At 46.9% G+C, this 13,384-nt stretch overlaps 1 protein-coding gene across 1 annotated transcript in view; it reads left to right on the top strand.

The window, feature by feature from the left end:
- Positions 1–3,283: 3,283 nt before the first annotated feature.
- Positions 3,284–13,384, top strand: part of LOC149525601 (uncharacterized) — a 164,543-nt gene continuing 154,442 nt past the window's right edge. Inside the window, exons 1-3 of the mRNA XM_089781106.1 lie at positions 3,284–3,748; positions 4,102–4,105; positions 6,742–7,046. Coding sequence (XP_089637232.1) covers positions 3,299–3,748; positions 4,102–4,105; positions 6,742–7,046 — 759 coding nt within the window. The 5' untranslated portion in view covers positions 3,284–3,298. The remainder of the gene's footprint in view (positions 3,749–4,101; positions 4,106–6,741; positions 7,047–13,384) is intronic.

Raw genomic sequence — 13,384 nt, 5'->3', positions numbered from 1 at the left:
GCATCCTCGACCCATAGATCGAAGACCAGACATAGGAGGGACCACACTCAACAAACGTGGCCTCCACACCCACAGTGGCCTTTCTGGACCCCCTGGGCCTACCACTAGTGGCAGGGTCAGATGCCTCCTTCTTTGGGGTCGGGATTGTCAGGGCACCATTCCCGTCTGTCTGCATGCCTGTCTTGAGCCCCTCCCTCCCCTCTCTGGGCACCCTAACCCGATCCAGTGGCACCGCAACCGTTGGCACCGGAGGTGGTCCCATCGGAAGCGCAAGCTGCCCAGCTGGCACCGCAGCTGACGACAACGGTTCCTGTGCCAGTTCAGGAGTCCTCGTCGTCGTCATCACTGGACGAGGCACTAGCAGATCCGGCACCGAGTCTGCCGTCAATGGATGCCCGCACGCACCAAGACCTCCTCCGCCGCATGGCTGCCAACTTGGCCGTGCTGGTGGAACCTGTTATTGAGGACACAGATCAAATGGTGGATATCCTCACGGAAGACGCGCCTGCGCGACTAGCCTTACCGCTTAACAAAACGGTATCAAAGATCACCAATGCCCTGTGGCAAACACCAGCAACCTTGACCCCTACCTTAAAAGGGGCCAAGAGGCGTTACTACGTCCCAAACTCGGGGCATGACCACTTGTACTCACAACCCACCCCTGGGTCCTTGGTTGTGCAGGCCGCGGCCCAAAAGGAAAGGCTTCCCCAGCTGGGGCCCTCTCCAAAGGCTAGGGAGCCTAAGAGGATGGATCTATTGGGCTGTAAGGTTTACTCCACGGGGGCGTTACAGCTCCGCATTGCAAATCAGCAGGCGATGCTGAGCAGGTATGCCTTTAACACCTGGCAGGCTGTCGAGAACTTCCGAGACAGACTCCCTGTGGAGGACCATCAGGAGTTCGCGGCGGTTACCTCGGAAGGAAAGGTCATCTCGCGAACCGCGCTCCAGGCGGCTCTGGACACAGTGGACTCAGCGGCCTGCACGATGGCGACCGGTGTCGTTATGCGTCGGGGGGCTGGCTCCACGTCTCGGGAATTCCCCCGGACGTGCAGCATACTATTCAGGACTTGCCTTTCAAGGGCAAAGCTCTGTTCTCAGAGCACACTGACTCTAGGCTCCATACTCTGAAGGACACTAAGTCTACCCTGAAGTCATTGGGCATCCACACGCCAGCTCCGCAGTGGCGGCAGCTGCCCTGTAGGCAGCAGGGAAGGGTGCAGCCACAGGTCCCCCGTGGGGATTTCTGGAGGCGCCATCCCCGGGCCTCCGGTGGGGGTTCCGGGGCGGCTGTGCATCCTCAAGGGGCTAGGGGCCGACATTGTTGCCCCAGGGCTGATACCCAGCGTGGAGGCCCTCACGGCCCTTCCCATCAGGGCAAACCCCAGTTTGGTACGAGACTTTCGAGCGAGGCGTCAAATCTCCTACCCAGGGCCCCTATTTGGGTCCAGGCTTTCCCTTTTTGCCCATGCATGGGCCATTATAACGTCGGATGCCTGGGTTCTCAACATAGTAAAGGGAGGGTATTCTATCCCGTTTCTAGGCCCACCGCCCTCAAAACCCCCTTCTCCGCCCTTCGTAAGGGACACCCCTCACGAACACATCCTGTACCAGGAGGTGTCCACGCTCCTCGAAAAGGGAGCGATAGAGGAGGTTCCTCCGCAGCTGCGAGGAAGGGGTTTTTATTCCCGTTATTTTGTTGTCCCCAAACCAAAGGGGGGGGGGTCCATCCCATAATAGACCTTCAAGACCTAAACAGGGCGGTAGTAAAACACAAATTCAGAATGGTGACCCTGGCATCGGTCATTCCAGTGCTGCAATTAGGAGACTGGTACGTGACTCTCGACCTCAGGAATGCGTACTACCACGTGGCAATCAGACCCAGCCACAGGAGGTTCCTCAGGTTTATGGTGGGCCAACACCATTTTCAGTTTACAGTGCTCCCTTTTGGTTTATGTATGGCACCGAGGGTCTTCACGAAATGCATGGCGGTGGTAGCTGCATATCTTCGCAAACAAGGGGTGAACGTCTTCCCTTACCTCGATGACTGATTGATTCGGGGTCGCTCGTAAGGACAAGTAGAAGCTCACATGGCACTCACAAGAGCCCTCTTCCTAAGGTTAGGACTCCTCATAAATATCGAGAAGTCGTCCCTAACCCTCTTGCAACACATAGAGTTCGTGGGGACCCTCCTCGATTCGAGGGTGGCCAGGGCGTTCCTGCCCAAAAGCAGGTTTCTCTCCATAGTGGAGCTGATCTCAGGGCTCTATTGGTCCCCTCTAATGACCCCTCGGGTCTGCTCCAGACTCCTGGGCCATATGGCGGCGTGTACATACACGGTCCGCCATGCTCGGTTGAGGATGAGACCCATGCAGGCGTGGTTGGCGAAGGCCTTCAGCCAGTCCAGGGGTCTTTGGGACTCAGTAGTTACGGTGCCCAAAGTAATTCTGGACTCCCTCCTATGGTGGACTCAGGAACCGGTGGTTCGCAATGGGGTCCCGTTCAATCCCCTTCCCCCCTCCCTGACGCTGGTCACCGATGCGTCCGATCTGGGCTGGGGAGCGCACCTGGGACGTCACAGGACGCAGGGCCTTTGGTCCCCCTCGGAGCGAACCTTGCACATAAACGTCAGGGAATTGCGGGCAGTGAGGCGAGCCTGCGAAGCCTTCCTGCCAAGGCTCGCCCACCGCTCGATCCTGGTCCGTATGGACAACACAATGGCTGTTTTTTATCTCAACAAGCAGGGTGGGGCGCGTTTACCTCCCCTTTGCAAAGAGGCCCTACAACTTTGGCATTTGTGTGTCATACACAACATCACTCCTCAAGCGGAATACCTCTCGGGGTGCAAGAACCTCCTAGCGGACACTCTGAGCAGATACTTTGGAGCCCACAAGTGGACCCTCAAGGACTCTGCTCTCCGCCAGGTTTTCCGCAGGTGGGGTTATCCCCACCTAGACCTGTTTGCCTCGGCAAGCAATGCCAAGTGCAGGTGCTACTGTTCCCTGCTGGGACTGGGGAAATATTCCCGGCGGGATGCCCTGACGACCGTGTGGCCGGGGGGCATCCTCTACACTTTTCCTCCATTTTCCTTGATCTCCAGGGTACTGACCAGGGCGAGAACATTTCGGTCCTCGGTCATCCTCATAGCCCCCAGGTGGCCCAGACAGTTCTGGTTCCCCATACTGGTGGACATGCTGGTCCAGGACCCAATACCACTCCCTCCAGTCCGGGATCTGCTGACCCAACCCTGGGGCGAGGGAGTCATGGTTCACCCGGATCTCCGGTCTCTCCACCTAACGGCATGGTTTATCCGTGGTTGAACCAACCGGAAAGGGAATGTTCCCGAGAGGTTCAGATGGTTCTCCTCAGTAGTAGGAAACCCTCTACCAGGCGGTCATATGCGGCCAAGTGGCGGCGCTTCTCGTCTTGGGCGTCCCGAAGAGGAGTGCATCCGTCCTCGGCTCCTATCCCAACTATCCTTGACTATCTTTTCCAGCTTCGGTCTAGTGGTCTATCTTTCTCTTCTGTCAAAGTCCATGTGGCATCTCTCTCCGCCTTCCATGTTGGTATGGCAGGAGTCTCCCTTTTTTCTAACCCAGTGGTTAAACGGTTTCTTACTGGCCTGGAAAAGCTGTACCCCTCGGTGAGGGCCCCGCTTCCTGCCTGGGACCTTAACGTGGTCCTCCACAGGCTTATGCTACCTCCCTTTGAACCGTTGACCACGTGTTCCCTGTTGCACCTTTCATTGAAGGTTGCCTTCAAAAACTTGTTGAAAGTCTATGGGTCAGGTTTAAAGGAGCAAACAGCAGTGATGTTGTGGTTGGTGTCTGCTACAGGCCACCGAACCAGGTGGATGAGGTAGATGAGGCTTTCTTCGGACAACTGAGCGAAGCTTCCAGATCGCAGGCCCTGGTTCTCATGGGGGACTTTAATCACCCTGACATCTGTTGGGAAACCAATACGGCAGTACACAGGTAATCCTGGAAGTTTTTGGAGAATGTTGGGGATAACTTCTTGGTACAAGTGCTGAAGGATCCGACCAGGGGCCGTGCACAGCTTGACCTTCTCCTCACAAACAGGGAGGAACTAATAGGGGACGTAGAGGTGGGTGACAACCTGGGAAGCAGTGATCATGAGATGGTAGATTTCAGGATCCTGACCAAAGGAAGGAAAGAGAGTAGTAAAATACACACCTTGGACTTCAAAAAAGCAGATTTTGACTCCCTCAGAGATCTGATGGAAAGAATCCCCTGGGATGTTAACATGAAGGGGAAAGGAGTCCAGGACAGCTGGCAGTATTTTAAAGAAGCCTTATTGAAGGCACAGAAAGAAACCATCCCGACGCGTAGCAAGAGAGGCAAACCTGGTAGGAGACCGGATTGGCTTACAGGGGAAATCCTTGGTGTACTTAAGCACAAAAAGGAAGCTTACAGAAAGTGGAAACTTGGACAAATGACCAGGGAGGAGTTTAAAGGTCTAGCTCGAGAATGCCGGGGGGTTATCAGGAAGGCGAAAGCGCAAATGGAGTTGCGACTGGCTAAGGATGTAAAGGATAACAAGAAAGGTTTCTACAGGCATGTCAACAAGAAGAAGGTGATCAGAGAGGGTGTGCAGTCCCTAATGGATGAAGGAGGTAACCTAGTGACAGAGGATGTGGGGAAAGCTGAAGTACTCAATGCTTTCTTTGCCTCTGTATTCACGGACAATGTCGGCTCCTGGACTTCTGTGCTAAGCGACGCAAGATGGGAAGAAGATGGACAGCCCTTGGTGGGTAAAGAACAGGTTAGGAACTATTTAGAAAAACTAAACGTACACAAATCCATGGGTCCAGACTTAATGCACCCAAGGGTACTGAAGGAGTTGGCAAATGTCATTGAGGAGCCTTTGGCCATTATCTTTGAAAAGTCGTGGAGATCGGGCGAAATCCCGGATGATTGGAAAAAGGCAAATGTAGTGCCCATCTTCAAAAAAGGGAAGAAGGACGATCCAGGGAACTATAGGCCGGTCAGTCTTACCTCGGTTCCTGGAAAAATCATGGAAGGGATCCTAAAGGAATCCATTTTGAGACACTTGAATGAGAGGAAAGTGATCAGGAATAGTCAGCATGGATTCACAAAGGGCAAGTCGTGCTTGACCAATCTGATTAGCTTCTATGATGAGGTAACTGGCTCAGTGGACATGGGAAAGTCAGTGGATGTTATATACCTTGACTTTAGCAAGGCTTTTGATATGGTCTCCCACAATATTCTTGCCAGCAAGTTAAGGGAATGCGGATTGGATAAATGGACGGTAAGATGGATAGAAAGATGGCTAGAAGGCCGGGCCCAGCGCGTAGTGATCAATGGCTCGATGTCAGGGTGGCGGTCGGTTTCTAGTGGAGTGCCCCAAGGTTCGGTTCTGGGACCAGTTTTGTTCAATATCTTTATTAATGACCTGGATGAGGGGATAGATTGCACCCTCAGCAAGTTTGCAGATGACACTAAGCTAGGGGGAGAGGTAGATACGCTTAAGGGCAGAGATAGGGTCCAGAGTGACTTAGACAAATTGGAGGATTGGGCCACTAGAAATCTCATGAGATTCAACAAGGACAAGTGCAGAGTCCTGCACTTGGGACGGAAGAATCCCAAGCATAGTTACAGGCTGGGGACCAACCAGTTAAGTAGTAGTTCTGCAGAAAAGGACCTGGGGGTTACAGTGGATGAGAAGCTAGATATGAGTCAACAGTGTGCCCTTGTAGCCAAGAAGGCTAATGGCATATTAGGATGCATTAAGAGGAGCATTGCCAGCAGATCCAGAGATGTCATTATTCCCCTTTATTCGGCTTTGGTGAGGCCACATCTGGACTACTGTGTCCAGTTCTGGGCCCCCCACTACAAAAAGGATGCAGACGCATTGGAGAGGGTCCAGCGGAGGGCAACCAAAATGATTAGGGGTCTGGAGCATATGACCTACGAGGAGAGGCTGAGGGACTTGGGTCTGTTTAGTCTGCAGAAGCGAAGAGTGAGGGGGGACTTGATAGCAGCCTTCAACTTCCTGAAGGGAGGTTCCAAAGAGGATGGAGAGAGGCTGTTCTCAGTAGTAACAGATGGCAGAACAAGGAGCAATGGTCTCAAGTTGTGGTGGGAGAGGTCCAGATTGGATATTAGGAAAAACTATTTTACTAGGAGGGTAGTGAAGCATTGGAATGGGTTACCTAGGGAAGTAGTGGAGTCTCCATCCCTAGAGGTGTTTAAGTCTCGACTTGACAAAGCCCTGGCCGGGTTGATTTAGATGGGATTGGTCCTGCCTAGAGCGGAGGGCTGGACTTGACGACCTTCTGAGGTCTCTTCCAGTTCTATGATTCTATGATAAGGGGATGGTTGGATGAAATAACATGATCTTGGTAACTAATTGACCATTCATTATAGGGAAGTTTCTGGGTGTCTGGCTGGTGAGTCTTGCCCACATGCTCAGGGTTTAGCTGATCGCCATATTTGGGGTCAGGAAGGAATTTTCCTCCAGGGTAGATTGGCAGAGGCCCTGGAGGTTTTTCGCCTTCCTCTGTAGCATTGGGCACAGATCACAGCTGAAGGACTCTCTGCATGTTGGGGCCTTCAAAGTATATGAAGGCTTCAATATCTGAGACATAGGTGAGAGGATTATTCTAAGAGGGGTGGGCGAGATTCTGTGGCCTGCAGTGTGCAGGGGGTCAGACTAGATGATCATAATGGTCCCTTCTGACCTTAAAGTCTATGAGTCTATGAGCCTTTATCGTGGTCATTACATCGGCTCGAAGGGTGTCGGAACTAAGGGCTTTAACTATAGTTCCACCCTACCTTGTGTTTTCCAGTGACAATGTGAGGTTACAACCTCATCCGGCCTTCCTTCCGAAGGTAGTATCTCCATTTCACCTGTCCCAGGAGATTTATCTCCCAGTCTTTTTCCCAAAGCCCCACGCCTTCTCTAAGGAGCGGGCTCTGCACTCCTTGGACGCTAAGCGAGCGCTGGCGTTCTACATTGATAGGACTAGACCATTCCGTAAATCTCAACAGTTGTTTATTGCATTCGGGGTTAGGGTGAAAGGGTCGCCTATCTCCACGCAAAGACTGTCAAGATGGGTGGTGCAATGCATCACAGAATGCTACCAACTGGCTGGTAAAACCCCACCCAGGGTGAAGGCACACTCCACTAGGGCGCAGGCGTCCTCGGTGGCCTTTGGTGCCCAGGTCCCGATCACAGAAATTTGCAGGGCAGCCACCTGGTCTTCCCTCCACACATTTACAACACATTATGCGCTACCTCAGCAGGCCAGGGAGGATGCAAGGGTGGGCTCCGCACTCCTTGAATCTGTAATGTAAATATGTAAAGTTATACATCGGGTTGTCTTGTTATGGGTTGGTGACTTGGCACTGTTTATTGTTCGAATAAATCTGTTTATTGTTCAACTTCCTCTGAGACTCTGGTGCAGTGACTGTTCTGACCCCTCCTCCTTGGGGTTAGCTTGGTAGTCACCTACTTAGAATGGACATGAGCAACCACTCGAAGAAGAAAAGAACGGTTACTTACCTGTAACTGTTGTTCTTCGAGATGTGTTGCTCATGTCCATTCGACTCCCACCCTACCTCCCCTTTGTCAGAATATCCGGCAAGAAGGAACTGAGGTGGGGCAGCGCCGGCAGGGGTACTTATGCTCTGCCATGGCGGCGCCACTCCAGAGGGCGCCCTGCCAGCGCTACAGGTACCGCTAAGGAAAACGCTCTGGAAGACGCGGTGCACGCGGTGCGCACACCTACTTCAAATGGACATGAGCAACACATCTCGAAGAACAACAGTTCTTTTACATCCCTCCGAGGGACATGGTATAAGAATATCATTAGTTAAGCCTTTTGATGTAGTCACTCCCCATTCCTTCCCTTGTATGTATGAAAAAACATCTACCTAGACTTTAAGCTCTTGGGTGCTGTGAAGTGCTTTTTTGTGCTGCGCTCTGTGCACAGCCAGGACTAGATAAATGTTACATTAAAAAAGAATTTGGGGGCTAATATACTGTCTTTATATTGTTGTTTCCTCATTTGCTCCTTCCCCATGTATATTATCCAGTAATTAAAGTGTATTTATGGAACATAGATATAAAACTTATTTTTCTTACTAAACTATTTAAAGAAATTAAGACAACTATTGCATTGTTAACAGAGGTCTATTGTGGAGTGTATTTTATATACAGTATATTTGATTCATTACTGTGATACTCCACTTTTATGTCTCTGTAACTCCATTGGTCCAACAGAGTTACAGCAAAATAAAATGGGAGTCACAGATGGTAAATCAGATCTATGGCACTTGTTGGTAATCTGATCAATTCATGAAAATGGAACATTAGAAGAAATACGTTATATGAAAATGAGGTTATTTCTGAAAGATTAACTACAAAATGTAAAGAACAGTGGCTGACAGTGTAATTTGTGTTGCTGATTCCTGAGATTTTATCACAAGTCTTACCATATTTGGTGTTTTTTCTCAAAGACCCAGCTGTCAGAGAGATTGCAGGAAAATTCCAACTTTAATTTAACAATAAATAGGTTTTGAGCCCTCATGATGAGATACAGTTTGAGAATATGAAGTGAGTCTGCCCTAAAGCAAGGGTGGGGAACCTCAGGCTCGAGGGCTGGATGTGTCCTCCAGCTTGCCTGAATCCGGCTCCTAAGGCTCAGGGCTACCCCCCAGCATTGGGGATCTCACACTGGCACTCCACTCTCCCTCTTTCCACTGTCCCCCTGTGGAGTTGGAGCACACAAAATCTACTAGCCTGGGTCCCCGTAGGCTCTGGTGTGTGAGGGGGAATGTAAAGAGTGCCTTTCTCCTCAGTCAGGGGCCATGTCAGTGAGGGTTTCGGGATTTTTTATTTTGGCTTCTCGTGTGCATCTCTCGACTGATTTTTTTCTGAGGATCAGTGACCCCCAACCCAAAAAAGGGTTCCCTACCTGTTTCCTAAAGGTCAGAAAGCAGAGAGAGTCCAACACTTACCTTTTTAAAAATCCATTTTTTAGCCACTGTGATGATTGTTTTGGGGCCTGTGTGATGATTTGGATTGGCAATATAGTACAATAGAATAATCAGAGTTCAAGAGGGATTTGAAGATCCAAAGTGAATAAAGTTTGTTGAAAATCAAAGTATAAAAAGTTACTGAAGATGCTACATGTGTATTTAACATTTTAGAAAAGATTGCATTCTGTCATGTTGGATTATTGAATGAACAGCACATGGTCACATAATTAAAATTTGCATTCCTATATATATGCACAAAGGGCAATACTAAGGTTGTGCATAATTTTAGCTTTTCTGATTTTTGAATGCTTAACCATGATTTTCCTTTTATTATTTTTAATATAGATATCTTAAATTACACATACATAATACCAAGCAGCATTATATTCCCCCTTTTCTTTTTCTGGGAAGCTTTATTTTAGTCTCTTCCTTTTCCAGAGAAAAATAGCAAAATTCTTCTCAAAGTTATAAAATTCTCCCAATTTTGAAGGCAAAAAGAAAATCTATCTAAAATCTATTTATACATAATATATGTAGTATTCAAAATAGTGAAAAGAGGGCCCATATTTGTATAGCTTAGATTGTTTTTAAAAAAGAATTTCAGTTGTATTTGATGAATTCTAGCAACAGTTTCAATTGCTAACTTTTGTAAAACCTGTGGAGAATCACTGAAGGGGGGGAAAAGCGGATTATTTTGGTCAGTAACAGCACTTGTTATTGATCTAGTCTGCAAAGTTAATCTTGTTCCCTGGAAAGAGAGCACAGAAATTATTTTAATAGTTTCACGAAGAAATGCCTTTTAATAGTTTCATGAAGAAATGCCTTTTACATTTTCTGTGACTGACTGCCACAGAGCAAATTAAGAACTGGGGCAATATGATATAATAATAAATTAATAATACTTTAAAGATGTATTCATGATAAACTTGGTATAAAAAGTGAAGTGCTATAACCCCTAGGGATGTAAGTGACTAATCAACTAGTTGATAAGCAAAAGTTTATCAGATAGTCCACACACTAGTCGACTAGTTGCTTCCCCCCACTTGCTGCCTGTATCAGAAAGAGGCAGCGAGGAGGGCTGGAAAGAGGAGGGGGTGCTGGGTGGAGCTGGCTTAAAAGCCGGTTCCTCCCAGCTTCAGCTTCATGGGAGGGGGCAGCAGTGATGTTCCACTTTTGAAATATACAAGAGTCCCTCCTGGGGCTCTTGTACATTTCAAAGCAAAAGCGCTGCATGGAACCTGGGACCAATGGGGGGACTCTGAGGGCTCTACACAGTGTTTCAATCTTTGAAATGCACAAGAGCCCCTCATGGGGTTCTTGTACATTTTAAAGGGGGAACACTGTGTGGCACTTCCACCTTTGAAATGTAGCAACAGCCAGGTAGGCTCTTGCTACATTTCATAGCAGAAGTGCCCTTATCGATGAATCAAATAGTCAATGGAAATTCCATTGACTATTCAATTAGTTGATTAATCTAATTTTAACATCCCTAGTAACCACTCATGCTTATCTCAGTCCTCCGATTCTCCTTCCATGCCCCTAGGAGCACTGGTCAGAAAATAGATTTTCTGTCTCATGAATTTTAGGATTCAAATATGTCTTGATCTGGGACAAAGGCAAACAAACCCTCATTTTGTTTTGATTGACTTTTAAAAAAATTAAGTTTTATATAAGAAGTAATTTTCAAAATAAGATGTAATTTCCATATGAAAGACTGAATTTTTCATTCAAAAACTATTGACACAGAGCTTGGATTTTCTGTAAAAGAAGTGTAAAAATTGGTACAATTTCACAAAAACAGGCGTAATCAAAACATTTTCAGTTGAAAATCTTTTGATTAAAAATAATTGATTTTGATTAAAGTTCAGGCTAGCACTTGTCCCTAGGATCCTGCCCTCTTCCAAATCCCAACTCTCAGCTTTAAGTTTTCTGTACTTCCATGCTACTCAGTCAATCAACAAATGAAACTTGGAATTTATATGTTCAAGTCATTTTGGAAATACGATGAGCCAAAAAATAGGTTGGGTGGGAAAATGTCCATTAATTGAAAAACAGAGATATTTTTGAATCACTAAACCAACAAGAAGTGATGCCTTTTTAGATTATGTATTGGTAAATGGTGAGGTTTTTGCAAACAATCTGGTTTTAAGGGCAAGCTTGGTCAGCAAAGTCAGCTTAAACTAAATGGAAGGATAAAAAATAGGTCTGCAACTAGGGTTCCTAATTTCAAAAGGGCATGATAGATGGGAGGAGTGCTGGCCAGCACTTGGTGACTAAGGGGTTAAACTCAGGTAGCTTGCAAAGGTGTTGGCAGGGAGCCAGAAGAACCAATGGGGATACAATGCTGAAAATTTGAATTGTATTTAGATACCTTGCCTGCTCTCTTTATAGGATTGTAAGTTAAGGGCTGGAGGTAGCGGATGCAGTAATCAGAATTACCATGCCTATAAGAAATATTGGAGATGGAAATGAACTAGGCCTTGAAGTACAGATCAGCACGGATTGTGAGTGGAGGGAAAAGTGTATCTAGTTGCGATCAGGGTATTTTTCTTTTATTTTGGTTGTTTGGGTTAACCTTCTCTGTGTGAATCCATGCCTTTGCTCTTCCATTCACTATCTAAGAGTTGTTCCCAGAGATTTTTCTCTGTGTTTTAATTTGTTTTACTTAGTTGTTCTATAACCCCTAACAACCAAGTATGCTTTGTCAAGTATATCTTTTTGTTTTGTCAATAAAAATCACCACATAACTTCCTGTGCCCACACTAGACTTAAATAGAACCTCGGAACCAATCAGAACTCCCAGCATTCCACCAATCAGATCCCATGACTGGAGGGCTTTGTCTGAATTCATCAGGTCACTACATAGTAAGTTAGAACTTGCCAGCTTCTAACGCCTTGGGTTTGAGACTTATATTCCCTGATAGTAGCTCTTAGTGGCTAATTGGGATAGCTAATATCACTGATGTGTTTGTGTTACTGATTTACTCTAAACTTGTCGATTGCTACATGGCCAGTATATGAGAACAGTATATAAAACAATGTGGTCTCATCTAGGGATGTGAACTACTAGTCAACTATCTGATAATCAAATCTTATTGGATAGTCAATGCACTAAGTCAACTAGTTACTCCCCCCTTGCTGCCTCTATCAGAAAGAGGCTGTGGGGGGAGGATGGCAGTGGGAAGATGAGGGGTGCTTCAAAGCGGCATCACTGCGTGGAGCCCAGGGTCTGTCGCTTTGGAAGGCCATGTGCAGCCTGGGGCTAGCTGGAGACTGCCCCGCTGACTCCGGGCTCCATGCAGTGCTGCTGCTTTGAAACACCGTGGGGAGCACAGGGCCAGCACTGGGGGTGTTGCTACATTTCAAAGGCGGATGCACCCTTATCGACTAATTGAATAGCTGATGTAATTTGTATCGACAATTTGATTACCCAGTTAATCTAAATTTAATATCTCTAATCTTATCAGCCTTGTACTTCTCCCTTCTCCAGTTGTTTGTAAGTCTAATCTATGTACCTTTACTTAATTTACTCTTTGGGCAAGGAGCTGTCTTTAATATGCGTTTGTACAGCAATTATCACAGTATTAGTTCGGTCTTGTGGGAGCAATTGCAACACAAACACATATTGTTAATAATGACAGCAAAGGATAGCTAAAGAGATTATTTGACTAGAACACCTCAAAAATTCAATAATCAGCTGGGATTCCACAAAGAATTCAGTACTACTTGATCTAAACTGCTGCTCCATGTGCTTTCTTTTTCCTCTTCTGCCCATGCCACACTCAGCATCCATAGTTTTTTCTCCACAAACAAGATGCATTTTATAACATAGACTCAGTATTTTATCAGGACATTCTAGAGACAAATGATCTTGCCTATTAGCAGCAATGACACTAGGTAGCATAGAACAAATCTCCTGCCACTACTTAAGTTGAAAAAACTTAAAAAACAACAAATAGTCTTGCAGCACCTTATAGACTAACAAAACATGTAGATGGTATCATGAGCTTTTGTGGGGACAACCCACTTCTTCAGATGACCGGAGTTTTGAGTTGAGGATGTTCAGACCAAAATAAATAAGGGAGAAAGGGGGGGGAGGAGGAAAAAAAGGGAAGGGGTGGGAAACAAGGAGCAGAGGGTATGAAAATATCAAAGGGAAAAACAAGGAGGCAGAACTGGTAATCTATAAGCACCTGAAGATTGGATAGTTAAAAAGAAGCAGATAAGGATCAAAGGATAGCAATAGAATAGGAAGGGTACTAATGCAAGAATCTACACAGACCAAGAGCTGTTTACACCATCATTGTGTTAGGTTGATAATGTCCCAGCCATCCGTTATCTTGATTGAGTTTATCAGTGGAGGA

The sequence above is a fragment of the Pelodiscus sinensis genome, chromosome 1 (genome assembly GCF_052426305.1).
Source record: "Pelodiscus sinensis isolate ZL-2025 chromosome 1, ASM5242630v1, whole genome shotgun sequence".
Lineage (NCBI taxonomy): Eukaryota > Metazoa > Chordata > Testudines > Trionychidae > Pelodiscus > Pelodiscus sinensis.
The sequence above is the reverse complement of the archived record's forward strand: the minus strand, read 5'-3'. Positions and strand labels throughout refer to the sequence as shown.